The sequence below is a fragment of the Magnolia sinica genome, chromosome 3 (assembly GCF_029962835.1).
Source record: "Magnolia sinica isolate HGM2019 chromosome 3, MsV1, whole genome shotgun sequence".
NCBI lineage: Eukaryota > Viridiplantae > Streptophyta > Magnoliopsida > Magnoliales > Magnoliaceae > Magnolia > Magnolia sinica.
The window spans coordinates 17,658,001-17,682,631 of NC_080575.1; the positions used below are offsets into that span (position 1 = coordinate 17,658,001).

The window sequence follows — 24,631 nt, forward strand, 5'->3', positions numbered from 1 at the left end:
ACTTTATTTTAACAGCATTAGTTGTGGCTCACAGAGAATTCTTTGCTTTTCATGCATTTGTCATTCGACTTAAGGCAATATTTATTCTTATTCACTCCATTCATCCATTTGTCAACTCATTTTAAGGACACGGGGGAACACAAGGGAGATCCAAAAGTCAAAGTATAACAACACATCATGAAATAGAAAGGATTGAATGTCACCATTGAGAGTTTCTTGGGAGTGATAGAAGTTTTGGTTTAAGCAAATATTTGTGTTTTCTCTTCATCCAAGTGGGAATCACATTGTGAATGCATTGAATGAATTATAAATATTAGGATGAGTAAGATAGATTTCAACTGAACTAGATGAAACTCTGTGGAGTCACCATGATGTATGGATTTTAATCCTTTTTTTCATCCATTTTTCTCTCTCAATTTATACCATGAGTCCAAAATTAAGACAAATTGAAAGCTTTAGTAGTGATAATGATGTCCATTGTTAAAACTTAGCAGGTCAACCTTAATGTTTATTTTCTATACAACTTGTTCATAAGATAACCTAGACATGGATGAAAGGAAAATACAAATATCTGCTTGATCAAAACTTCTCTGACTCCCAAAAAGTTTTAATGGTCAGCATTCAATCCCCACTGTGTGGTCTACTTTAGCTTTGAATCCGCCTAAAAATGGATGGACTGCGTGGATAAAACATATACATCACGGTGGGCCCCACATGGCCCCTGGACCGAGTCCGTCGAGGCAGGGGCAGGACGCAATCTGCTTCGGGTTTCAAAAGTCGGGTCCACTTGAGTTATGGATCTCCCTCTTGTCAGGGGCTCATGGGCTACAATGAGCTGGAGAAATGATATAACACAAACGTCGTGGTGGGCCCCACAGAGAATGCCTACGTGTACGCATGCGCCGGCCTACCTACCAACCAGGTCCTTTTGATAATGAGAGTTTTGTTTTTAACAAAATATGATTTGATACTCATCTAAGTAGACCACAAAAACAGTTATATGATGCACTGGCAGAGTACAAGGATCCATGCACGTATACGCTGTTGTTGTAAACACAGCATAAAAGTACATCAATCCAAACCACTCAAATCGTTGGCTACACTGTAGATGGCTATTACCAAAAAAAAAAAGTTGATTAATGATAATAAAAGACCGTTTCGTGGCCACCAAATGGATGGTCAAAATGGGAAGTTGTCAACAGTTCAACATCAACTAACAGTTCCCTTTTTGATGAACAACCAATCAAAGCTGATCTTGTGGCTGAATGAATAGAACGCGGATTCCGTGGGGCCGGAAAAACGACTTCATTGAGGCTGTAACCGTAGGGCTCACCTTGATGTGTGTTGTATATCCACACCGTCCATCTGTTTTGCCAACTCATTTTAGGGTATGAGGCCAAAAATGAAACAGATCAAAATCTCAGGTTGACAACACAACAGAAAATATAGTGGTGATTGGATGCCTACCTTTAACCCCTAATGTTTATTTTCCATCCATCCTGTTGATAAGGTCACACAGACCTGGATGAAGGGAAAACACAAATATTAGCTTGATCCAAAACTTTTGCGGCCCGCGAGAAGCCTTTTATGATAAGCATTGAATCACCACTATTTCCTGAGGCGTGGCCCATCTGAGATTTGATCAGCTTCGTTTTTGGGGCCATGCCCTAAAACGAGCTGGCAAACATTAAGGTGGGACCCGCAGTAACAGCTCTCATAGAAGTCCGTATTTCTGGGTCATGACCGAATCTGCGTTGAAAAGAATGACCATAAGGTCCATAACTGTCCTAAGGTTGTCCACCGAATCAACCAGCCAAGCTGAAAAATAGTCCAAGGTTCCAAATTCAACAAACACACGTCCATTAATTGAAGTTAGAATCCACCAACCAATCTGAATTTTGGAGCGTAATGCATGGTCATCTCTGTTTACTGACTATTGAGATGAACAATCAAAATGGAAAATACTCAACGGTCCAAATTCAATGGGTCCCACGAATTACACGGCCTGGATCAAGACACATACACACGTCCAACGTATGCACAACACAACACTCAGCCAGAGTATCAATGTTTCATGCTCAAGGCAAAACCAACAAAACCACACCTCCATCAATGCCTCCACTTTAAGACGCAAAAGATGTTTTCCATCAGAGTGGGGCCCCACCAAACATGACTGCATGTGCAGCACTCCACAATCCTACTCATTTCCAACACCTTCCCATATAAATAAATATAAATACACGCGACTTTTCAACATCGCAACAATCGCCTTTTAACTGCTCCCTCGTCCCATGTGATAGATTTATATCATATATGCTTTCTTACTCACCCTTTGCAAACCAACAAAACACCAGTCGCTTTCCCTACTGCCAGCCCATTTCTCAAGTAGGATTAACATTTCTACTCGCAGGCCATATGTGCCCACATGCCATAATTTTCTCAAAGATCCAAGCCGTTCAACAAACTATTCCAACCATCTATGCGGCCATGCCAAAATCAGAGAGTAAAACCTCAACGATCGAGCGGTCCACATTCAACATGCTAGTGTGCCCCACTTGATTTCCGAGCCTGGCCTGATTTATGAACGACCCAGAAGTGTGACAGCAATCAGGATCAGTCCACATTCAACATACTAAGTGTGTTCCACCTGATGATGGGTTGTTACCTGATTTCTGCTTCAGGTCTGCTTGATGAACGGCTGGAAGTGCACTAGCAAACCACAGCATAATAAAACCAATTGAGCGAGTGGCCTTTCCAATGCCATAGCTTATCAATTAACGTGCAAGCCACCTTCCTTAATCCATGCAGCTAAATCTGGCCAGCTTGCAATGAAAGGAAGACAAGAATCTTACTCAAACTCCAACATATCCTGCAAAATCATTAAAGAAGGCAACCAAAGAAAAGGAAAAAAAAAAAAAGAAAGAAAAGAAAAGAAAAGAAAACCCACCCACTTGCTATAATTCAATCCAATAACCATTCTTTTAAACAAAAGAAAAAAAAAATACAAATATAAATTCAAGTGGTAGACAGATCTCTCATCCAGTAAAAGTATCATACAATTACCTCTCTCTCTCTCTCTCTCTCTCTCTCTCTACATCTACTTCTACCATCATCAAAACCAATCTGTTAGTGTTGCAGCAAAGAATCCAAACCCAACAAGGAAGCTCTCCTGTTTCAGGACTTGAAACACATGATCATGAGAAAACATAAGAAGAGCAGTAAATTGTCAAAGGGCAAACATGTTCTTCAATCACACCATCCAATTTAACTGACAAACTCACAAGATAGGATGAGGTGGGAAATGGTTCCTCAAATTCTTGTGTGTGTTTTATCGGGCGTCCTTTGATTTGAAGGTCCTGGGAATCCCATCAGCATCCATGACTATGCTGCTTTGGGTGCTCCCGAGGCTTGTCATGTGGGTGTAAGGCCCGCCACCGCCTATCATGGACGCACCCATTGCGGATGTTCCTTCATTGGCTCTCCACCGCATTAATCGGTCTGCGAGAGGCTCCTCGTGGCCATCAGCGTCATAGCCATCTTCATCGTCGGGGCTGGCGGGCTTCCACTGTTCTACCATGGGAGATAGAATGTTTACCACATTGCCCATCTCTGGTCTCTGAGTAGGATCACGGGCGGTGCAGTGGCCCGCGAGCTCCGCCACATTCAAGATGCTGCTGAACGTTTCCTTGTCCTCGTCCTTGTCCTCGTCGGGTTTAATGGTGGGGTCCACAATATCCTTGATCTTCATGTCAGCCTTGCTGATGAGAACTCTGCGGAACCACGTGACCAGATTAACTTTTTCCTCAGGCTGTGCATCATCCAGCACTTTCCTCCCCGTGATCATCTCCATCAAGACAACACCGAATGAGTAGATGTCGGCCTTGGTGGTCACCTTTCCTGTCGCTGTAACAAAATAGAAATTGCAGGTTCAACAAGTAACATTTAGAGTAGCAAATTAGGATCTATGATAGATGAAGTGTTGCACAAAAGCTTCAAAGAGATATGCCATTCACTAACAAAAAGTGCACAACCACCCAAATCAACGAGAGAATTTAAGTCAGAGAATTGGGTTATCTTGATCAAGACGTTTTCCAAGAACCATTATTTCAAAAGGCCTATAAAGGAAAAAGAAAATTAAGGAAGAAGAACGCTCTTGCAAAATTTACTAAACACATTAGGTAAATATTAAAACATACCATTGCCAACACCATGTTGCTGATGATATTGGGAATCAAGCATGACAATCAAGACAGTTCCATGGGGAAACAAACCCAGGTCACTAGGAAAATGCATCATGAGGACCATAGGATTGCCAAAAAAGCAATCAAGCCAACAGACAGCATTCTTGTCCAAGAGTGGTCCGATGCACCATTGAATACATGTTAAAAACATTTTCAAAAAACAATAGATCCTGGTGTTTATATATATATATATATATATATATATATATATATATATATATATATATATATATATATATATATATATATATATATATATATATATATATATATATATATATATATTTCCAATTTTCTAGATTTTTTTGCAAACTTTTTTTGGGCATAGAAGATATTTTTGGCCAATACAGGCCCTTATCGTCTGATGCAGGTCCGTTATGGTCAGAAACATCCCATCCCATATTGTTTTTGGGCATGGGAAATACACCGATCGATACTGTTTTTTAAGAACTTGTTTGAGATCCATTCCCTCATGCAACGAGTCAATCAAAGTCCCTCTGAATTCGGGACGCACCAAAGCCCTCTCAAACGCCATACACTCAATGCTTTGCTTGAGAGAAGTCAATGGGATGACTTTGTCCTTGAAGATCCTAGCATGTCTCTCTCTCCAAATACCACACAGAATAGCAAAAGGCGCAAAGCTTCAAAATAATTCCCTCCACAGAAAAATGGCCAGCAGCCCATCCGGCCATAACTTCAGAAACAGGTCTACTCATTGCCCAACAGGGTCTAACTATATTGAAAAAATGATAAAATATCTGTGCAGGCTGCCAATGAAAGAATAAAGTGGTGGACAGATTCCTCACTTCTTACCAGGTCCAGACATAGTAAGGATTGACAGACTGAATTTTTTTTAAAAAAAGATTCCTCACTTCTTCCACACATGAAACGCATTCAGCGTCGCCATATTCCTCTTTTCAAGGTTGTCGATATTAAGGATTTTGTTCAGAATGAGAGTCCAAATGAAAGGCTTGCACCCTAGGAGGAATGGGAGTTTTCCACCCAAACGTGCACGGGGCAAAAGAGAGCTCTCAGTGGTGCATAATTTCAACATGAGACCTCTCAGTTAGCGCTTAAAATTTCATGGGTGATTTTACTATGTATAAAGTACAAACAGTAAGTGCACACTTAAAGATTCATATGGGTTGTAGAATATGCAGAAGGGCTAGTGGATGCTTCTCTACTAGTCTTGTTCAATTGGTAGGTTCCAAGGTGGGGTTGGTTGCCTAGACTATCATCACATCTAAGCCTTATCCCCACTACTGAATTTTGTTCTGCCATTCCACTTCATCAAGATTCAAGGGCAATAGCTAATAGTTTTCTTACTACCTGCATCCACATCCTTTTGGGCCTCCCCCTTGCCCTTTTTGAGCCTTCGACTTGCACCAACTCACTCCTAACCAGTGTAGTTCTTCATTTCCATTGCACATGACCAAACTGTCTAAGCTACTTTCACTCATCTTATTACCCATTAATGCTACTCCTAAGTTCCCTCCAATGCATTCAATTCTAATTCTATCCTACCTCGTCTTGCTAATCATTCATCACAACATTCTCATTTCCGCTACACTCATCTAATGAACATGTTCTTCCTTAACTGTCCAACATTCTGTCCCAAAAAAGCATGGCTGGTCTTATACCTCTTCAAGTTTGATTGGTACATGAAGGACACAAAAATCCAGAGGCAAATCTCCATGTCTTCCACCCTAGCTTCAATTCTATGGGCAACAAAATTCTCAATTCTCTCCACTCATGAATTATTGACCCAAGATATCAAAAAGTGGTCATTTTGATAATACTTCTTGGTCAGCATTATTCACTAATTCCTCGTCTCCACTCGTACTTTTAATAAAATTGCACTCTATATACTCTTTTTACTTCAATTAATTTTAAATCCTTTACATTCTAAACCATCCCTCCAAAAATCTAGCCTTGAGTTTATGCCCACACCGTTCTCGTCGATCAAAACTATATCATCTTCAAACAACGTACACCATGGAATCTCTTCTTGCAAATGCCTCATTGACTAGACTATACTAGACATTTTCAATTTTGACTGTCTTGGAATCAAGGGATGTGATGATAGATTTCTAAGAATGCAAATGGGTTCTTAATAATTTGCACAAAGATGACGAAATCTGCTCCAAAGCTCATAGGAGAAAAATGAAGGAGAATACTTGAAAGGGAGACTGCTATAACTGCACAAGCTAAATAAGCATGGTCGGAAACAAACACAATGTTTTCTTGAAGTTGTGGGCATTTTGACTGATCTAGTAATATCTATAGAGCAACTAACACAAAATTAAGAGCAAGGCACAAAAAAGCACTGGGCTTCTGTAAATTTTCTACAAAATTAGAATGCAAACATCTGGACAGGTTCTAAAGGTTCAACCAATGCAACAAATAACAAATGGTTAAGAGAAAAAAAATCCCAAGATAAGATTATTCCTTATGTTGGTGTTTTTGTCTTTGTTCACTCTCTTTGGGACTGTTCTCACTGCCTTTTTGTATCTGTTTCCTGTTTTAGTAAGTTGCCATTATTCATGATACTAACAATAAAAATAATTACGTGCATGCAAGCTGTGATTGGCTCACAGTCAGAGAATAATTTGTGATTCTAATCTTAGGGCTTGTTTGTTCACCAATTACCATAATAAAGGAAATGTGCAATGATTGCAAATTACTTCACCAGTCTCTTGACAATGTCTCTTGACAACATCTGCATTTGACTACTAACTCCTTTGTTTGGTGTATCTAAGGTAAATTTCTATGATGGCATTTTTAAATTACTTTCATGTCAAATCATCACCAAAGTACACTGATGTTGTTGTTTGAATTCGTATTTTCACAATAATGCCATGAAAATGTACAATGATTATGAATTACTTGTCTACTAAATACATCTACATTTGACCAATGATTCCCATGTTTGTTTTGGCAGTGGTAAAATCATAATGATGACACATTTCCTTTACATTACTAGGGTAACTGGTCAAACAAACAGGCCCTTAGTAGAATTTCCAAAAATGATGAAATGGTGCTCTTGTGGATGGAAGATAGTTCTTCCTTTCCAATACAACATTGAAGAGCCCGGTTTCGCGATTTCTGAAAAATCAGTATCAGTAGAGAATTTGAAATCTCGAATGATTTCTCTCCACTGCTAAAATGGCATAAGCCAAAGAGCCTAAGATACTACATTTCTTTACCAATGCTTGAATTTTGCCGGAAAGAAGGCATACTGACAGGTTAAGATAAAACGGTTTTACCAATACCAATAAAGTAGAACTATTTCAAAATTCAAACAAAAAATTACTTCCTTGACTCCTGTAATACATAGTCAATGAACATTCAATGATATTACATATTCTTCCACAACGCCCTTATCAGACATTATTTGAATGTTTGAGTTAGTATGCAAGAACCAAAAAAATGCATACGATTATTTGAATGTTTGAGTTTGTATGCAAGCATCAAAAGAATGCATAGATGGAAGAGAAACCAAAGAAAGTTGAAGCTACACTTACCTGCATACTCAGGTGCAAGGTATCCGAACGTTCCGGCCAACCGCGTCTCCATGGAGTACTTCCCATCTGGAGCAAGCTTAACCAATCCAAAATCTGAAACCTTGGCTCTCATATCATCCCCCAAAAGTATATTGGACGGCTTCAAATCACGATGAATGAAGCTCTGATGAGCCAAGCTATGCAAATACTCAATCCCTCTGGCCACATCCAATGCAATTGTAAGCCTTTGCTTCCAACTAAGTATTTCGTAGCCGTGATTTTCCCCTTCAAAGAGATGCTGCCCCAAAGTACCCTGTGGCATGTATTCATAAACCAAAAGCTTCTCGTTCCCGTCCGTACAATAACCCTTGAGACCAACCAAATGCCGATGTCTGACCTTGGTTAGCACTGCAATCTCTGCCTGGAACTCACTCGTGCCTTTTGAGCTGATTACGCTGGATTCCATCCGCTTCACGGCAACCTGGGACCCGTCATGGAGAACCCCTTTATAAACAACCCCAAATCCACCTTTGCCCACAATGTTATCTTCACTGAAATTGTTCGTCGCCAGGCGAAGATCGTTGATTGAGATAACCATGCTCCCGATTGCAAACACATTAGCGTTGCTATGCCCACTGCTGCTTAAGCTATTCAGTTCGCTTGTCACCACGCCATTCCCATTCATTCCTGTTGCAGTCAGCTTCATTGTTTCCGGCCCATTTAGGAAGCTCTTTCCCTGCCGAGATTTTGATCGCTTCCAGCAAATGAAGATTAACAGACCGATAATTAGAAGAACACCGAGAACAATCCCAACAATCAATCCGACAGAGAATGAAGAGGTCGATTTGCCGCCAGGACTTCCATCTGGGGAAGATGCACTGGACCCACTCCCACCAGAACTCGCACCGCCCCCACCCCCGGTTGAGTTGCTTCCGAGGAGCGGATTGCCAGTCGTGTTCAACTTCACACTCGGGTTGAAAACGGGCACCTTCCCTATGAGGTTATTGTTGGATAAGTCAACAGTCTGCAATTGGGACAGACCCGCCAATCCATTCGGGATCGGTCCTGTGAGATTGTTGTTGCTCAAGATCAATGTTTTAAGCGATGTGAGATTCGCGATGGCAGGCGAGATGCTCCCGACCAAATTCTGCTTTGCTAGGCTCAGAACAATGACATTTCCTTGCGGATCGCACGATACAAATGACCACCCACTGCACGGGTCATCACCCGTCCAGGAATCAGAGAGAGTTTCTGGGTACCCAAACCCCGCCGCAACTAAGAGCAGCATCGTCACCCTTGGATCGCAAGGCCCCCCATTGGCATTACAGAAGTTATTGTTGGTTATGGCATTGTCAACCTTCACCGCCGATGCAAAGCTCGGGAACGGACCTTGTAGATTGTTGTTGCCTAATGACACATTCAACAAGCTAGGGAGCGTGAAGATCGATTGCGGCAAAACCCCCGTGAGGCGGTTATCCCGGAGCTGCAGATCAAAGAGCGAGGTGCAATTGGAGAGGTCCGGGACGGGCCCGGTGAAGGAATTGGTCTGCAGCCATACCTGTGACAGCTGGGTCATCGACCCAAGCACATCAATGGGGCCCTCCAGCTTCGTGGTTGACTTCTGGTTGTTGAGCCAGAGGTTCTTGAGGCCGGAGGTGGCGAATGTATGGGGGAGTCCGCCGGTAATGTTGTTGTAAGAAAGCCGCAGAGACTGAAGGCTTGGAAGAGAGCCGAAGAAATCAGGGATGGGACCCACGACGTTGGAATTGCTAGCGTAGAACATGGCAAGGCTGGTTGATTGGGAGAGGTCGGGGATTGACCATGGTAATAGAGGGTTGCCATCGAGACTGACGGATTGGAGGCTGGGGAGGTTGTCGAAGAACGTAGGAGGAATGGAGGAGAACTGGTTCCCGTCGAGGTAGATCTCCTGGAGATTGATGAGGTTGGCAAGGGATGGGAGTGAGCCCGAGAGCGTGTTTTTCTGAAGGGAGAGGGATTTGAGGGCAGCGAGCTTGTTGAGATCGGACGGCAGAGTTCCGCTGATGGATTGGGAGGCGATGTTGATGGAAACGACACGGCCTGACGAACAGACGACGCCGCTCCATTTCGTATTTCCGCAGGGATCGGTTGAGGAAAGCCAGCCTTGTGGGGTCGGGGTGAGGAGATTGGCTAGCTTTTGCATGGTGGAGAAGTCATCTGGGAAGGTGGCCGGTGATGATGGGGAGATTGAGAGGAAGAAGATGAGGAAAGAGAGAATGAGGTAGCGTTTGGCTTCCCCCATTATTGGATTTTGTTTGGATTTCGTTTCTCTCTCTCTATCTCTCTTCTAACAGAGAGAATGAGAGGGGTAGAGCTGAGAGGGAGGAAGAGACAGAGATTGGGATTTGGGGATGAAGGATTAAGAAGGAAACTCTGTTTTTCTTTATCTGGCGGGGTATGGTGTGTTTTGTAGGGATCGACAGACGACAGCAACGGCCGAAATTTCTTTATTCGGTGGAAAGACGCGTTTTCGGCCTGGATCTCAGTTTTGTTCCGTGAATGGACCGTGATGGATGGATAGTGTTGGGCCCCCGTGGCGGACATGACTTTCCGGAAACGGATTGGCTACTCCCCCTGCACCAGCCCGGTGGCTGATGGTCGGTGCTCTGTGGCCCCCACCATGATGTATGTGTATCATCCCTTCCGTTCATCCATTTTTACATATCATGTTAGGGCTTAATCACAAAAATGAGAGGGATATAAATATCAGGTGGACCACACAATAGGAAAGCAATAATGATTGGATATCCACCATTAAAATTCTCCTAAGGCCCACTATATTGTTTACTTGACATCTAATCTGTTGATTAAGTCATGCAGGTCCAGATGAAGGGAAAAAAACAAAGATCAGCTTGATCCAAAACTTTTATGGCTTCCAAAACTTTTTTTAATGGTTGACATTTATTCAACACTGTTTCCTGTAACGTGGTCCACTTGAGATAGGTACATATCTCATTTTTGGTATCATACCGTGAAACGGTCTAATATAATAGATGGACGGCATGAATGATACACATACATCATGGTGGGCCCACGGAGCACCGACCACTTGCCTGGTGGAGTAGCCAGTCCGTCTCCCGAAACGACTTGCCAGAAACGGATTGGCTACTCCCCCTGCCACCATCCCGATGGCTGATGTCGGTGCTCTATGGCCCCACCAAGATGTATGTGTTTCATCCATTCCGTTCATCCATTTTTATAAATTGTCTTAAGGCCTGATCCAAAATATGAGATGAATATAAATATCATGTGGACCACATCATAGGAAAATAATAGTGATTAGATATCTAAATTAAAATCCTCCTCAGGCTCACTATACTGTTTATTTGACATCCAATCTCTTGATTAGGTCATACAGGCCCAGATGAAGGGAAAAAAAAGAAAGATCAGCTTGATCCAAAACTTTTATGGCTCCCAAAAGGATTTTAATAATTACTGCTCATTCAACACTTTTAACTGTAACGTGGTCCACTTGGGATTTAGATATATCTCATTGTTCTGTCTATTACCATAAAATGATCTATAAAAATAGATAGACGGCATGGATGAAACACATATACATGGTGAGGCCCACAGAGCATCGACAACCATCCATTGCATGGTGGCAGGGGAGTAGGCAATCCGTTTCCCGATTTACCTGCCCTAAGCTCTGTGGGGTCCATCATGTTAGATCCAGTCCGTCCATAGGTGGTTGCGCCTTGTGCCGGCGAGCGTGGATTGGGTACTACCCCACTGTGACATAGAGGGTCCTGTCCGGGGTTATGTGGGGCCCACCATGATGTTCATGTTTTATCCACCCCGTCCATTCACTTTGAAAGATCATTGTAGTGCATGAGCTCAAAAGAGAAAGACAGATTAAGGCCTTAAGTGGCCCACGCTACAGGAATCAGCTGGGATTTAAAGGTCACCGTTGAAAACTTCACTCAGGGCACATAAGCTTTGGATCAAACTGATATATTTATATTTTTCCTTTATAACAACCCATGTGACCTTGTAATAAGGTGGATTTAAAATAAACATCTCCACTGTTTTCATAAGTAGCAATTTAATCTTAATAAACCATACAAAGTTTTCAAGGTTAGGATTTTAATCTCCAATCTCTCACAGATTCCTTTACAGGAATGTCAGGTCATCGTAGGGCTCTGATTGGGTACTACCCCACCTGGATGTAACCACAGCCAAACGATCATGTCAAGAGCTTTGTGGGCCCATCATGATGTATATGTTTTATCCACTCCATCTATTTAATTTGATATTTCATTATATCGTGTCATCCTGAAAAAGAAGTAGATGGAAAGTTCAAGTGGACCACACCACATGAGACGGTGGGGATTGAACTTTCACTGCCCCTGCTAGAGCTCATCTTAATGTTTGTTCACCATCTAACTTATTCAACATAGACCTATACAAAGGGAAAACATAAATATCAACTTAATCCAAAACTTTCATGAGCTGAAGGTTTTTTGAACACAAGGTTTTCAATCCCCACTACTTCATATGATGTGGTCCATCTGAGCCTTTAACCTTCTTCCTTTTTAGGCTCTTGCCTTAAAAATGATTTGTAAAATTGGATAGACGGTCTGGATAAAATATACACATTACAGTGGGCCCTGTAGAGGCCATGACAAAGGCGTCCGTCTCCACGTAAGTCCTAGTGTGGGTGGCTCTCAGTCCGTGCCCGTCCTGGTGGGGGTGGTAACCAATCCGCGCCCCCGTCGCCGGTAGATCCGAAACTCAAGCGCGCCGCATCGAACGGACGAGGATTTCCCCGTCGGAAAGCCTTTCGCAAGAAGTTACTGCACCTGGAACTTAGGTGGGGCCCACAGTGATGTTTGTGAGAAATTCTTTCCCTTCATCCGTTTTTTCAGATCAGTTTAGGGCATGTTTGGACAGGCACACTGGATAGGATTGAGTAGTATTAGAGTGGATTGCACACTTTTCAAGATAGTGTCAGTGGATTACATGCAATCCCACTGGATTGCTGTATCCAGCGGCCCAGGTACGACGTGTTTGGACGGGCGGATGGCAATCCAATGATTGTGTTTGGACGGGCTACTGGTTGGTGCTCCATGGGACCCACCATAATGTATTTGTCTCATCCATGCCGTCCATCTAATTTAACAGATCATAAAATGATCTGAAAACAAAAATAAGTTATATCCCAATCTTAAATGGACCACATTACAGGAAACATTATTGAATGAGCGTCGTCCTTGGAAAAACATTTTGGGGCCATAAAAGTTTTGGATCAAGGTCATTTTTGTTTTTTCCCTTCATCTGGGGGCTGTATGACCTAATCAACCTATTGGATGTCAAAAAAACAGTACAGTGGGCCTTACAAGGATTTGAATGATGGATGTCCAATTAATATTGTTTCCACGTGGTGTGGTCCAACTGAAATGCATATACCTCTCACTTTTTGGATCAAGCCATAAAATGATATGTAAAAATGGATGAATGGAAAGGATGAAACACATACATCATGGTTTTCAAAAAAACCCCTATTCAACATTGAATCCTACAAGATTACACCATACGCCCATAAACCCACCACAATCCAGCGTCCAAATCCCTTACAATCCAGCGGATTTTTATCCAGCCGCAAATCCACCGCCCGTCCAAATAAACAACTGCTCGGACGCTGCCAGATTTGAGTATCTAGTCCAACTTAATACGGGCTACTCCGACGAACGCTGCCCGTCCAAACACGTCCTTAAGAAACGAGGATAAAAAAACCGTGACCAATACTCAAGTGGGCCGCACTAAAGGAAAAGTTGAGTAGGTAAATTCCTACCGTTGAAACCTCCCTGAGGTTGACAGTGATGTTTACGTTTCATCTATACCGTTAATAACGTCATTCCTATTGCGATGAAGTGAAAACACAAATATTACCCTAATTCAAAACTTCAGTGGCTTCACAAGATTTTCAACTGTGAACGTTCAATCCTCACATTTTAGGCCGACTTGATTATTGGATATGGATATTTTTTATCCTAATGTCATAAAATGGGCTCACAAAACGGATGGACGGGGTGGATTTCACGGTGGTCCCCACTTAGGTTCCCAGTGCAGGAACCTCCTACGAAATGCTTTTGGCAGGATATCCGTGCGCGGTACCGGAATCGGATTGGCTGCTGTACCACACACCACAGACCTGGCTGATGGAAACGGATCGGCTACGCACCCAGCCACTAGCCAATGGCTAGTGGTCCGTGCTCTGTGGGTCCACCATGATTTTTGTGTTTCATCCATTCCGTCCACACATTCTTACACATCATTTTATGGTACCGTACCAAAAATGAAGTTGATCCAAATCTCAAGCGGACCGTACAGTGTTGATTGAACGCCCACCGTTAAAAACTTCTTGGGGGCCACAAAAGTTTTGGATCAAGCTGATATACATTTTTTACCTTCATCCAAGTCTGTATAACCCAATCAACAGGTTAGATGTTAAATAAACATTACAGTGGGTCCTAGGAGGTTTTTAATGGTGGACATTCAATCACAACTGTTTTCCCATAGTGTGGTCGACCTGAAAGTTATATCTACCTCATTTTTTGCATATACCCCTAATATTATCTTTCACAATGTATGGACGGCGTGGATAAAATACATACATCATGGTGAGGTCCACATAGTGGCAGCGTCACTAGCCAAAGGGTCCAAACGTAGGCTGTTTTCCTATTCATTTGAGCCCCTGTGCAAATCAAGGGTGGTCTTCCTCTCACATGTTTTTCCTGTTTTGTGGCCCACCAAACTATTGGATCTTCCTACATACATCACTTGGCTGAGCAGCCCATGTTAATGTATGAGCCAGACATGATGCAGACCCGAGGGTTTTGCAAAGCACACAAACCTGCAAATAAGCTCGTGTACGCACCACATTTGTCAGCATGGCTCATAGTTGCGAGATCCAATCCATTCATCTGGTTGGTCCAACCTTTTACATCTTATTAAACAAAACAAATCTGGTCCACTCAGCCTCTCGCAAGGGTTAGAAACAGGTGGACAGGTTGGAAAACTTCAACAAGTTTTCTGAGCCACACATATATTTGCAAACTGTGGCCCATCTGATGAGTGGATCAAATTGATTCTCAGGATAAGTTATCAATATCGTGCCGCCATCCTGATGGATGGAATAGATCTTGGATCTATCATTCCACGATAATGCATTTGTAGCGTGTACACGACCTTTATTGCAGACGCTGTGTACGTACGGCGTGTTTTGAATCGCAAACACAGTTTAATGTGAAGTTGTTGTCATAATTATTACTTGAAATATTTGCTTAGCTGGAGTCAAGAATGGGCAACATCGAAGCCGCGCGAACTATCCTGTCGTAGACTTTGGAATACGGAATCCAAACCCAATTGGAAGCGGATTCGCTAGTGTACCCCCACACCAGCTATATAACTGTTGTATTGACGCCAATAACTTATATAGGTCTTATAATGAGGTATGTATTATATTCAAGCCGTCTATCTATTTGGCGAGCTAGTCTTAAAGGTTGAGACTAAAAATAAGATAGATATAACTATCAAGTGGACCACACTTAAAAAAGAAGCGTGGGATTTAACGTCTACCATTGAAATCCTTTTAGGGGTCATTAAAGTTTTAGATCAATATGAAGTTTGTTTTTCCTCTTCATATAAGTCCTTTTGACCTTATGAACAGATTGGATGGAAAATAAACATTATGGTGGGTCGTACGAAAATTTTAAGGGTGAAAATCAGTATCCCCGCTGCTATTTGTGGTGCGGTTCTATTGATCTTTCAATATGATTCATTTTTGGGGTAATGATGTAAAATGATCACGAAAAATGGATGAACAGTGTGGATATAATAAATACATCAGTGTGGGGCCATGTAACTTTGATATCCTTTGAACTTCTTGTACAAGTCTTCACACAACACACCCGCACCAGCTATATAGCTTGTGTCTGGTATACCAGCCAATTCGCTTCCCAATTCTATGTTTGCTAATTACACCAAGGGTTCAAGCTCACGGACCCGTGACTGACCCGACGTTGGGTTGGGCTCGGCCAGGATGTATCGAGTTCAATCCAGGCCTTTGGGCTACACAAACACTAACCTGAAAAAACTAGGGTTGGGCTCAAGTTGAGGTCTTGGGTTGCCCAACCTAACCCGAACCCAATCAACATATAAGTGATAAAGTATAATTGAGTGTAGATCGTCTGTATTGAAGGCACATGAAATTCTAGTGCCGTTGGGTGTCATCGGTCCACGTTATTTCCGAGGACTCAAGCTAACAAGATACACTGGACTTCTCTATCCCACATAGATTGGGGCCTATGCAACACGACTTTTGAAGGAGTTGTTGTCTTGTATTTTAACTTGTTTGTTTCCAAAAATAAAAAATAAAAAAATAAAAAGAAGAAGAAGAAGAAGAAGAAGAAGAAGAAGAAGAAGAAAGAAGTTCTTTACAATGAATAATTACATATATAATTAATAAAATCATAGGTATATAAAATAAGATGTGTTTAGAAGCATAATATATTAATGTAATAACGAAAATATTAGCATATATCCACCCGACCAAGCCCGCTTAAGTCGGGCTTGGGTTGAGAATTCCTAACCCGAGGTTGGTTTGGTTTGGGTTGGGTTGGGTTAAGGTTGAAGTACAGAAATACCTTAGATTGGGCTAAAGGTTGAGCACCAACTCGATCCAACCTGCCCAACTTTCAGCCCTAGTTATTTTACATTATCCACTTATGCCTTAAGTAGATTATCTTAGTTTCTACTTATTTAATAGATTAGCATCTCTAGTGGGGGTGGCTAACTTTTACATTGAATTAGTCTTTTAGTTGCAGTCGAATTTCTTCAATATCCTTCTGAAGTCTATTTCCATTAGGTCGTACCAAACCTCCTTTCGATGGCACCGAACATGGCTTTGGTCGCACTTAAGTGTTGAACTAAATTATCTCTAAAAGTCATAGTTTGTTGTTGGACTGCTCTATGCACATTCGGTCGGACCAAACCAACCTCTGGTGGAATCGAACAGTCTGTTATTTCTGTTATTGAACTTTGAGATTCAGTAATTCTTTTTCCTCTTTTTTATACTTAGTTTTCTTGGATCTTTTGCACTTGAAATTTTCATTAATCACCTTCAAATCTCGAAATCTCAAAATCTTTGCTTAGTCATTCTTTGAGCATTTAATATTATTTTTAATCATTCTTTTTATGTTAGCTCTCAAAATCACATTGCATAGAAAAACATATGTAATTAGATTGATTAAACGCATCTATGCTTATAAAACTAATGCATAATAAGAGAGAAATATACAATACTTCACATTTAATACACCCTCAACCAGTATTTTGCTAATCTCGATCAAAAAATGCGAAAAACTAATCTTCAATATCCAAATTTTGAACTTTTTTTTTCAGAAAAATGACATTCTGTGCAATCCTATACATATGTAAGTATAATTCAAAGATACAATGATGAAATATGCCATTATCGGACCTAATATTACTAGTAAACCACTAAACTAAGTTCTCATTCATCAATCAATTAACATAACTCATTTAAACATCAAGTTCTTAGTGTGCTCAGTGAATTCCAACTCATAATCAATAAAAAAAAATAGCATTCTCTCCATAATGTTTACTATGATAAATACCTCTAAGTAGATAGATCAACACAAGTTACTAATTCTGAACCCATTTCCTTTTCACTTATTCTTCCATCTTTTTAATTTTTCATTGACGGCTTTCACACTATCGTCTCTTCTTTCTTTATTTCTTTATTTCTTGCTTTCTTATTTAGGCACATACAATAGGTAGTTATTTTCAATTCCAACTATTTTTAGCTATTTCTTGATGTAGTTAGCACGCCACTACCATTTATCTCCTTACTAGATTTTACTGTGTTGTCCTCCCTAGAAGAACTCTTTGGATTCTCTTTCTTCGACTTGTGATTCTCTTATAATCCTTCTTCAGGTGCCATGTCATTTCACAATTCCAATAATTTAACTTTCCTTTGTCATTGCCCTTGGATTTTGATCTTGATCTTGAATATCTACTGTTTCACTTAGAATTTCTTTCCTTTGTAACCAAGGCATTTGTAGAATTACCCATGTCACCACTTTTTTATTTCATCGCTTTCAACTGAAGGGTTCAGATAATAGTTTCAACTCTAATTGTCATTTAACCGGTGCACAAATAGTCTTTGAATGACTCATATGATGTTGGAAGAGAGTTCAGTAGAATACATACCTAATTTCTATCTTTCATCATCTCCTCCATATCCAATAACTTACAAATAAGTTCATTGAAGTTACTAATGTAAGTCTCAACGTCATCCTCCTCAGCCATTTTCAAATTAAACAACTGTAGTATTAGATACAAACAATTTTCAAGAAATTTCTTCGCATAGACGTTCTCTAACTTCACACACGTATCAGCTCCAATCTTGTCTCTCACACAATTATAGAGGACCTCATCTATTAGATACAATTGAATAGATATATTAGCTTCCTTATCCAACTTGTTCCATTCTTCTACTAACATAGTTTTTGGTCGCTTTCCAAGGAGAGCTTCATCCAATCTTTACTAGACTAGGATACCGTTCATTTTAACTTTTCACGGTTCAAATTACCTTAATACTTCTTTATATCAAACTTCATGTTAGATGTCATTGATACCTTATTTTCAGATTCAATCTACTTCCCAACAATTTTCTCTGATACCACTTGTTGGGAACCATGGAAGTACACAAAGCTGAATCAAGTAGAGTGCACACAATCGCACAAACAAACCGAAACAAGAACAATTCTATTTTTACATGAAAAAATCATTGCGGAAAAAACACGGCACAAAGCGATAAGTAATGCACTGTGAAAGCATAATTATAAGAGATAGACAATCTTACTAATTTGAACAAGCCTCGAATATCATTTAAACCTTAGTTATACCCTTGAACCCTTGGGAATATTTTAAAAAGCCCTAATACACCTTAATATCTCCCTAATGTCAATTACACCCGATATATATAATATCACAATCAGAATAGGAAACAAATTGTGCACTTACTCAATTCTGCGCACAACTTCGATGGGACCTTCGATGCCGTCGATATCCCTCAAAGACCTATCGATCACATCGAAGCCTCATTCAATGCCATTGCTAAAACATTTAAAATAGTCCACCAATCAACATGAATTTATTCTAATTTTCGGATGAGATCAAGCATCCATCGATATCACTAACATATTCTAAAAGGCATTGAATGGTCCATCAATGACAGACTTTCTTACTAACAGATTTAAGTAAGATGTCGATAACAGGTACAACACCTCTTTTGTACATAATTCCCGTCTCCTAAAGGCTGATAAGTCATGACTGTTGGAATAAGGTATATAAAGAGATAGTTTTGTGCACTGATGAGTCATCACCGTTGGAATAAAGCATAGAGAGCTAGTTTGATGTACATGCAATTTGTCATGAATGTTAACTAGTGGGCCATCTATTAGATAAGCAATGACTTAAAAAAAGACGGATAAAAGCTTTATAAGTAGATCGTGCAAAATGCTGCTCTACAATACAGTGGTTATATGGTCGATGAATCCGAACCGTCCAATTGATGGGCCTTGCCATGCCACCCATGTTAAAAATAAAACCACTCAATTTAGATAATGCAATAATGTTATTAACAAACATTTCCCTTTTGAATCAGGATAGCTGGCAGTTGTATGCTTTCACCGTTCATTGGGGAGCCACAAATCAAATAGTTAGCATCCCATCTTTAGTGATTCCTTTCCTTTCGGTGGTCATCCTCAGCAAGGCACACATGATGGATGGTCCAGATTTACCAAAGATACACGCGAACAACTCTGCAACCATGGTGGAGTCCAATGATATGAGACTTGTTCATTGCACGACGGATCTTAGAGGACAAAAGATCTTACAAACCTTGGAAACCGATGGAAGCCTTGTACTCTTGAGATGGATGATGAGCTTCACAAAAGAAGTATCCAAGTTTCACAAATCTACCATATCTGTACCGTTCATCATGTGGAGCTCATAAATTACGCCATACTTTAAAATATGAAGGCCCCTAGTCTTATATTTTCTTTTTTGTCAACAAGTGTGACCAACCTGACGTGGAGCAGATTGCGAACAGGGCATGTTTTTTGTTGGCCCCACCTGATGAATGGTCTAGGTAGTCATATGGGCATGACACATTGGCATTATGTGGAGTGTAGGATTCAAATGGTTTACAGGGTGAGTAACCATAGGGCCACTCAGCTATCTTATTTATTCATAGTGCGTTTGTTATTTTCCAAAGGCCACGGTACTAGGGGTGCACATGGAATGGTAGAACCAGTAGGAACCAATCAGACTGCACAGTTTGGTTCAGTTATGAAGTTCATGGAAGTACCGGTTAGTTCGGTTAGATTTTTAGTTTAGGGTTTTGCAGAACCGAACTAGACCAAACCCACTGGAACTGAACCTAGAATATATATATATATATATATATATATATATATATATATATATATATATATATATATATATATATATATATATATATATATATATGCTCACACATAACTAAGATAGACAAATTAAATTGGTCCAATTTGCTGGCTATTTAATAGTAAAAAATTATTTTCTATCCTAAGAAATATACCACATGTGAGGATAGTAATATCAAGTTTTACATAACTATGATAGAAATTATATGTCAAAGATCTGGCCTGTCCATTAAATATGACTTGTCAATTATATTTTATCTGCTAAAATTTAATAAATGATCATCATCACTAAAGCCACACTTACAAGTTAAATATATACGGCTAAAATGAATTTCTAATAGCCCCATTTTTTTGTAAATAAAAATCATACCATTAATCATTAAAAACAATAATTTATGTCCTTTATATGTTTAAAAGAAATCCTACCTAATTAATGGACCAGATTTCATATACATGTACTACACCGCACAAATACATCACATGTGTGCAGCTTCCTAATTCATCCCATTTGCTCTTTAAATCCATTGCCTAATTTACGTATCAACTAATGTCAATAAATACTATCCTGCGGAGAGAAGTTGCCTGAGGTTACTTTGCAAAAGGAGTACCTAGCTTGGGTGGGCCTCACTATGGTGTTAAAGTGAAATCCACTCCAAACATTAGGTGAGTCACCCTCTGTTTGACCTAGTGCCAAAAAATCTACCCATCTTTATTTCAACTGGGCCACACTTATTGGAAATTTTTTATCAGAAAATATGACCCTCTACACTATTCCCTAAATGTGACCCACTTAAATCATATTTGAGCTTGATTTTTTAGCCTTTGAATCAATCTTGTGGTTTCGCATCTAATGGGTGCAATGGATGGATTTTACATACACATTATAGTGGCCCTGTCACGCCCCAAACTCGAAAACTGGGCTCTCAAAATTTTCAATCGTTGAATCCGATGGCGACAACCTCCGTAGTACCCCATTCTCGGCTCCCAGTGTCATACGCCAGATTCCGATCCTAGGATCCTATAAGGGGGATTTTCTAACGTACATTTAACTTGTAATAAGCATAACCACAAGTTTACCCAAATCACAAAGGCAACATCATCATCACATATCCACTAATATAAACATTTAAATACAATGTTGAAAGGGAAATACATATATCGAAATCAAAGCTCCAGAAGACAGCTGCACGCTCCAAGCTCAACGTTGTTGCAACCTAACGCCACCAGCACCCATCTATCGTGTATAAACTTATAGAAAACTTTGAGGGTGGTGAAAGTGTGTGTGCGAGATAAGTGCCAAGCACGTAAATACAACGCCATAATCATACAATGTCAGAAATACTGGCAAGATTATGAATCATACAATATCAGAGTAAGCGGAAAGATACCGGTAAGTCCATGAGTCATTCAATATCAGAGTACAGAATGCAGATTAAAATGAACCAAATATCAGATGTTGAGTATGTAATATAATATGCAAATCTTGATGAGCTACGAATACCATCAACATCATCTAAGTCATATAAAAGCAAAAATATAGTATCCTAAAATGCTAAATGTTGCTAATGCAATGCAATATGCAATGCGAATGAAATGACTAAGCTGGAGTGAAGTCGAGATGATAGTACGCAGTATCGCAAGCTATGGGGTCCATCAGAAGGGACTTCTATCCAAACTAGTCCCATACCTAAATTTAGATAGCCAGACTTAATGTGGTAAACCCCTGACCTCAGGTTAGTCGTGTGCCCGAACCGAAATCCTTGCCATTGTGAAGGTACACAACAATTAGTTGCGCACCACCAGCTTGAGTGGATAGTGAATGAATGAATGAATGAGTATGCAACTCTTGCTCAATAAGTCACGTATCAGTACTGTACATCTTTGGGATCATCACTGAGGTCTAGTACACTCCAAGCTGGGTACCGCCTTGGCTGGACGCGTAGTCCAGCGAGTGAAAAAGACCTCACTACCCGCCTACCAGTAGTATACCAATGTCTACCCGGCTCATCGATAGCGGACCTAATTGAGAGCTAGTCAAACTCAGCTTAGCTTACAGCCCTCATCACTCGGGCGGATAAGGCCACACCCCCTCCTAATCGACCACGACACAGTGCAAGACGCAACCTATTGATATTTGGCACTCGGGCGCTCATGTATCACTCGGTTTAGACGTTGGGGCGTCTTCTAGCCACGGAGGTTTAAGGACTTTTACTAACGGACATCTAAAGTGCCCAGATGCTCAAACCAAACATTTTCGGTGTCCCATCTAGCCATCCACGACACGCCTATGGAGGCTACGACCCTGATGTCGTTAGGGCGTACAGTAATCACAACAGATAATGCAAAATGCATGAGTCATACAATCCAATCATACATCAATCCTGCGCATACCGTGCGCTCATGTGAGACAATCTTCGCCTATTAAGAAGTCTCATAACAACATGTCCAATGACATATGGAATGGTCAATCACATCTTATAACAAACACGTAGATGATGAGTATGGGCATGTATCATGATGCTATGTTGTCACATACTCATAATCGGTATCAATAACCGGCATCGACAATCAACCTCGATAATGTGGACATTTAACTAACATTGCCCTTAAAGAATGGCCCACATAGAGCCTAACATATAGTGGACCCACGGCCTCACACAAGGGCCAAATATACAGCACCATGGGCCTCACTGAAGAGCTTAATACACATCACGATGGGCCTTTCACATGGGCCTAACATACATCACAATGGGCTCCATTGCCTGACCCTCAAATGCATCATAATGGGCCTCATCACATAGGCCACATATACTTCACATTGGGCCTTAAACACGGGCTGAACACACATCACAATGTGCCTCACATACATGCCACATATACATCACATTGGGCCTCGACAATTACCTCGACAATCGGAATCGGAATCGGAATCGGCCTCAACAATTGGCTTCGACAATCGGAATTAGTCTCGACAATCGGAATCGGCCTCGATAATCGGAATCAGAATCAGCCTCAATAATCGGAATCGGCCTCAACAATCGAAATCGGCCTCGACAATAGGAATCGGAATCGGCCTCGACAATCAGAATCGGCCTCGATAATCGGAATCGGAATCGGCCTCAATAATCAAAATCGGAATCGGCCTCAACAATCGGCCTCGACAATTGGAATCGACCTCGTTAATCAGAATCGGCCTCGATAATCGGAATCGGCCTCAACAATCGGCCTCGAAAATCAAAATCGGTATTGACAATTGGAATTGGCCTCGACAAACGGAATTAGAATCGGCCTCGACAATCGGAATCAGCCTCGAAATCGGAATCGGTATCGACAATCGGAATCGGCTTCAATAATCGGCCTCAACAATCGAAATCGAAATCGGCCTCAACAATCGACCTCGATAATCGGAATTAGCCTCGATAATCAGCATCGGTATCGACAATCAGAATCGGCCTCGACAATCGAAATCGGCCTCAACAATCGGTCTCGACAATTGGAATCAGCCTCGATAATCGGAATCAGTATCGATAATCAGAATCGGCATCGACAATCGAAATCGGTGAGAATGGGCCTAACAAGGCTTAAGAGAAGGTCACAATGTGGACATCCAATCATCATTGTCCATCAATGTGGACATTCAACCAACATTGTTCTCAAGCAGTGGCCCACATAGAGCCAAATATAAAGTGAGTCCATGACCTCACACAAAGGCCTAATATACATCGCAATGGGCCTCATACAAGGGCTACATACACATCACTATGGGTCGCATCACATGGGCCACGTGTCTGGGTCTCGAATACATCAAATGGGCCATGCGTCATGGGCCTAATACACGTTACAATGAGCCGCACGATAAGGGCCTAATACACATCACAATGGGCCTTGCCCATAGGCCACGAATACATCACAATGGGCCTTGCCCATAGGCCTCGAATACATCAAATGGGCCTTGCCCATAGGCCACGAATACATCACAATGAGCTTTGCCCATAGGTCTCGAATACATCAAATGGGCCTTGCCCATAGGCTACGAATACATTACAATGGGCCTTGCCCATAGGCCACGAATACATTACAATGGGCCTTGCCCATAGGCCTCAGATTCAAGCAGGTAGGCCCCATCATATGGGCCTTAAATACAAGGCAAGTGGGCCCTATCACATGAGCCTCAAATATACATCATGATGGGCCTCATGGATGGGTTGCACCAATGGGCCTCAAGTGGGCTTGGACCACACCAAAAATCATTTCAATAGTTGTAGGTGTAACATGTGTATCACTGTACAGTATCATTCCATGAGGTACATGGCCTACTAATGATGATCAGCACTATCCAAACATTGACCAG

At 41.1% G+C, this 24,631-nt stretch overlaps 1 protein-coding gene across 1 annotated transcript; it reads right to left on the reverse strand.

Annotated features, from left to right (window-relative positions):
* Window positions 1–2,930: 2,930 nt before the first annotated feature.
* On the reverse strand, window positions 2,931–10,171 carry LOC131239632 (receptor-like kinase TMK4). The gene is made up of 2 exons (XM_058237432.1): window positions 7,766–10,171; window positions 2,931–3,903 (listed from the first exon to the last, which is right to left on the reverse strand). The coding sequence occupies exons 1-2, from the start codon at window positions 10,023–10,025 to the stop codon at window positions 3,329–3,331; spliced, it is 2,835 nt and encodes a 944-aa protein (XP_058093415.1). The 5' UTR covers window positions 10,026–10,171; the 3' UTR covers window positions 2,931–3,328.
* Between the last annotated feature and the right edge of the window lie 14,460 nt (window positions 10,172–24,631).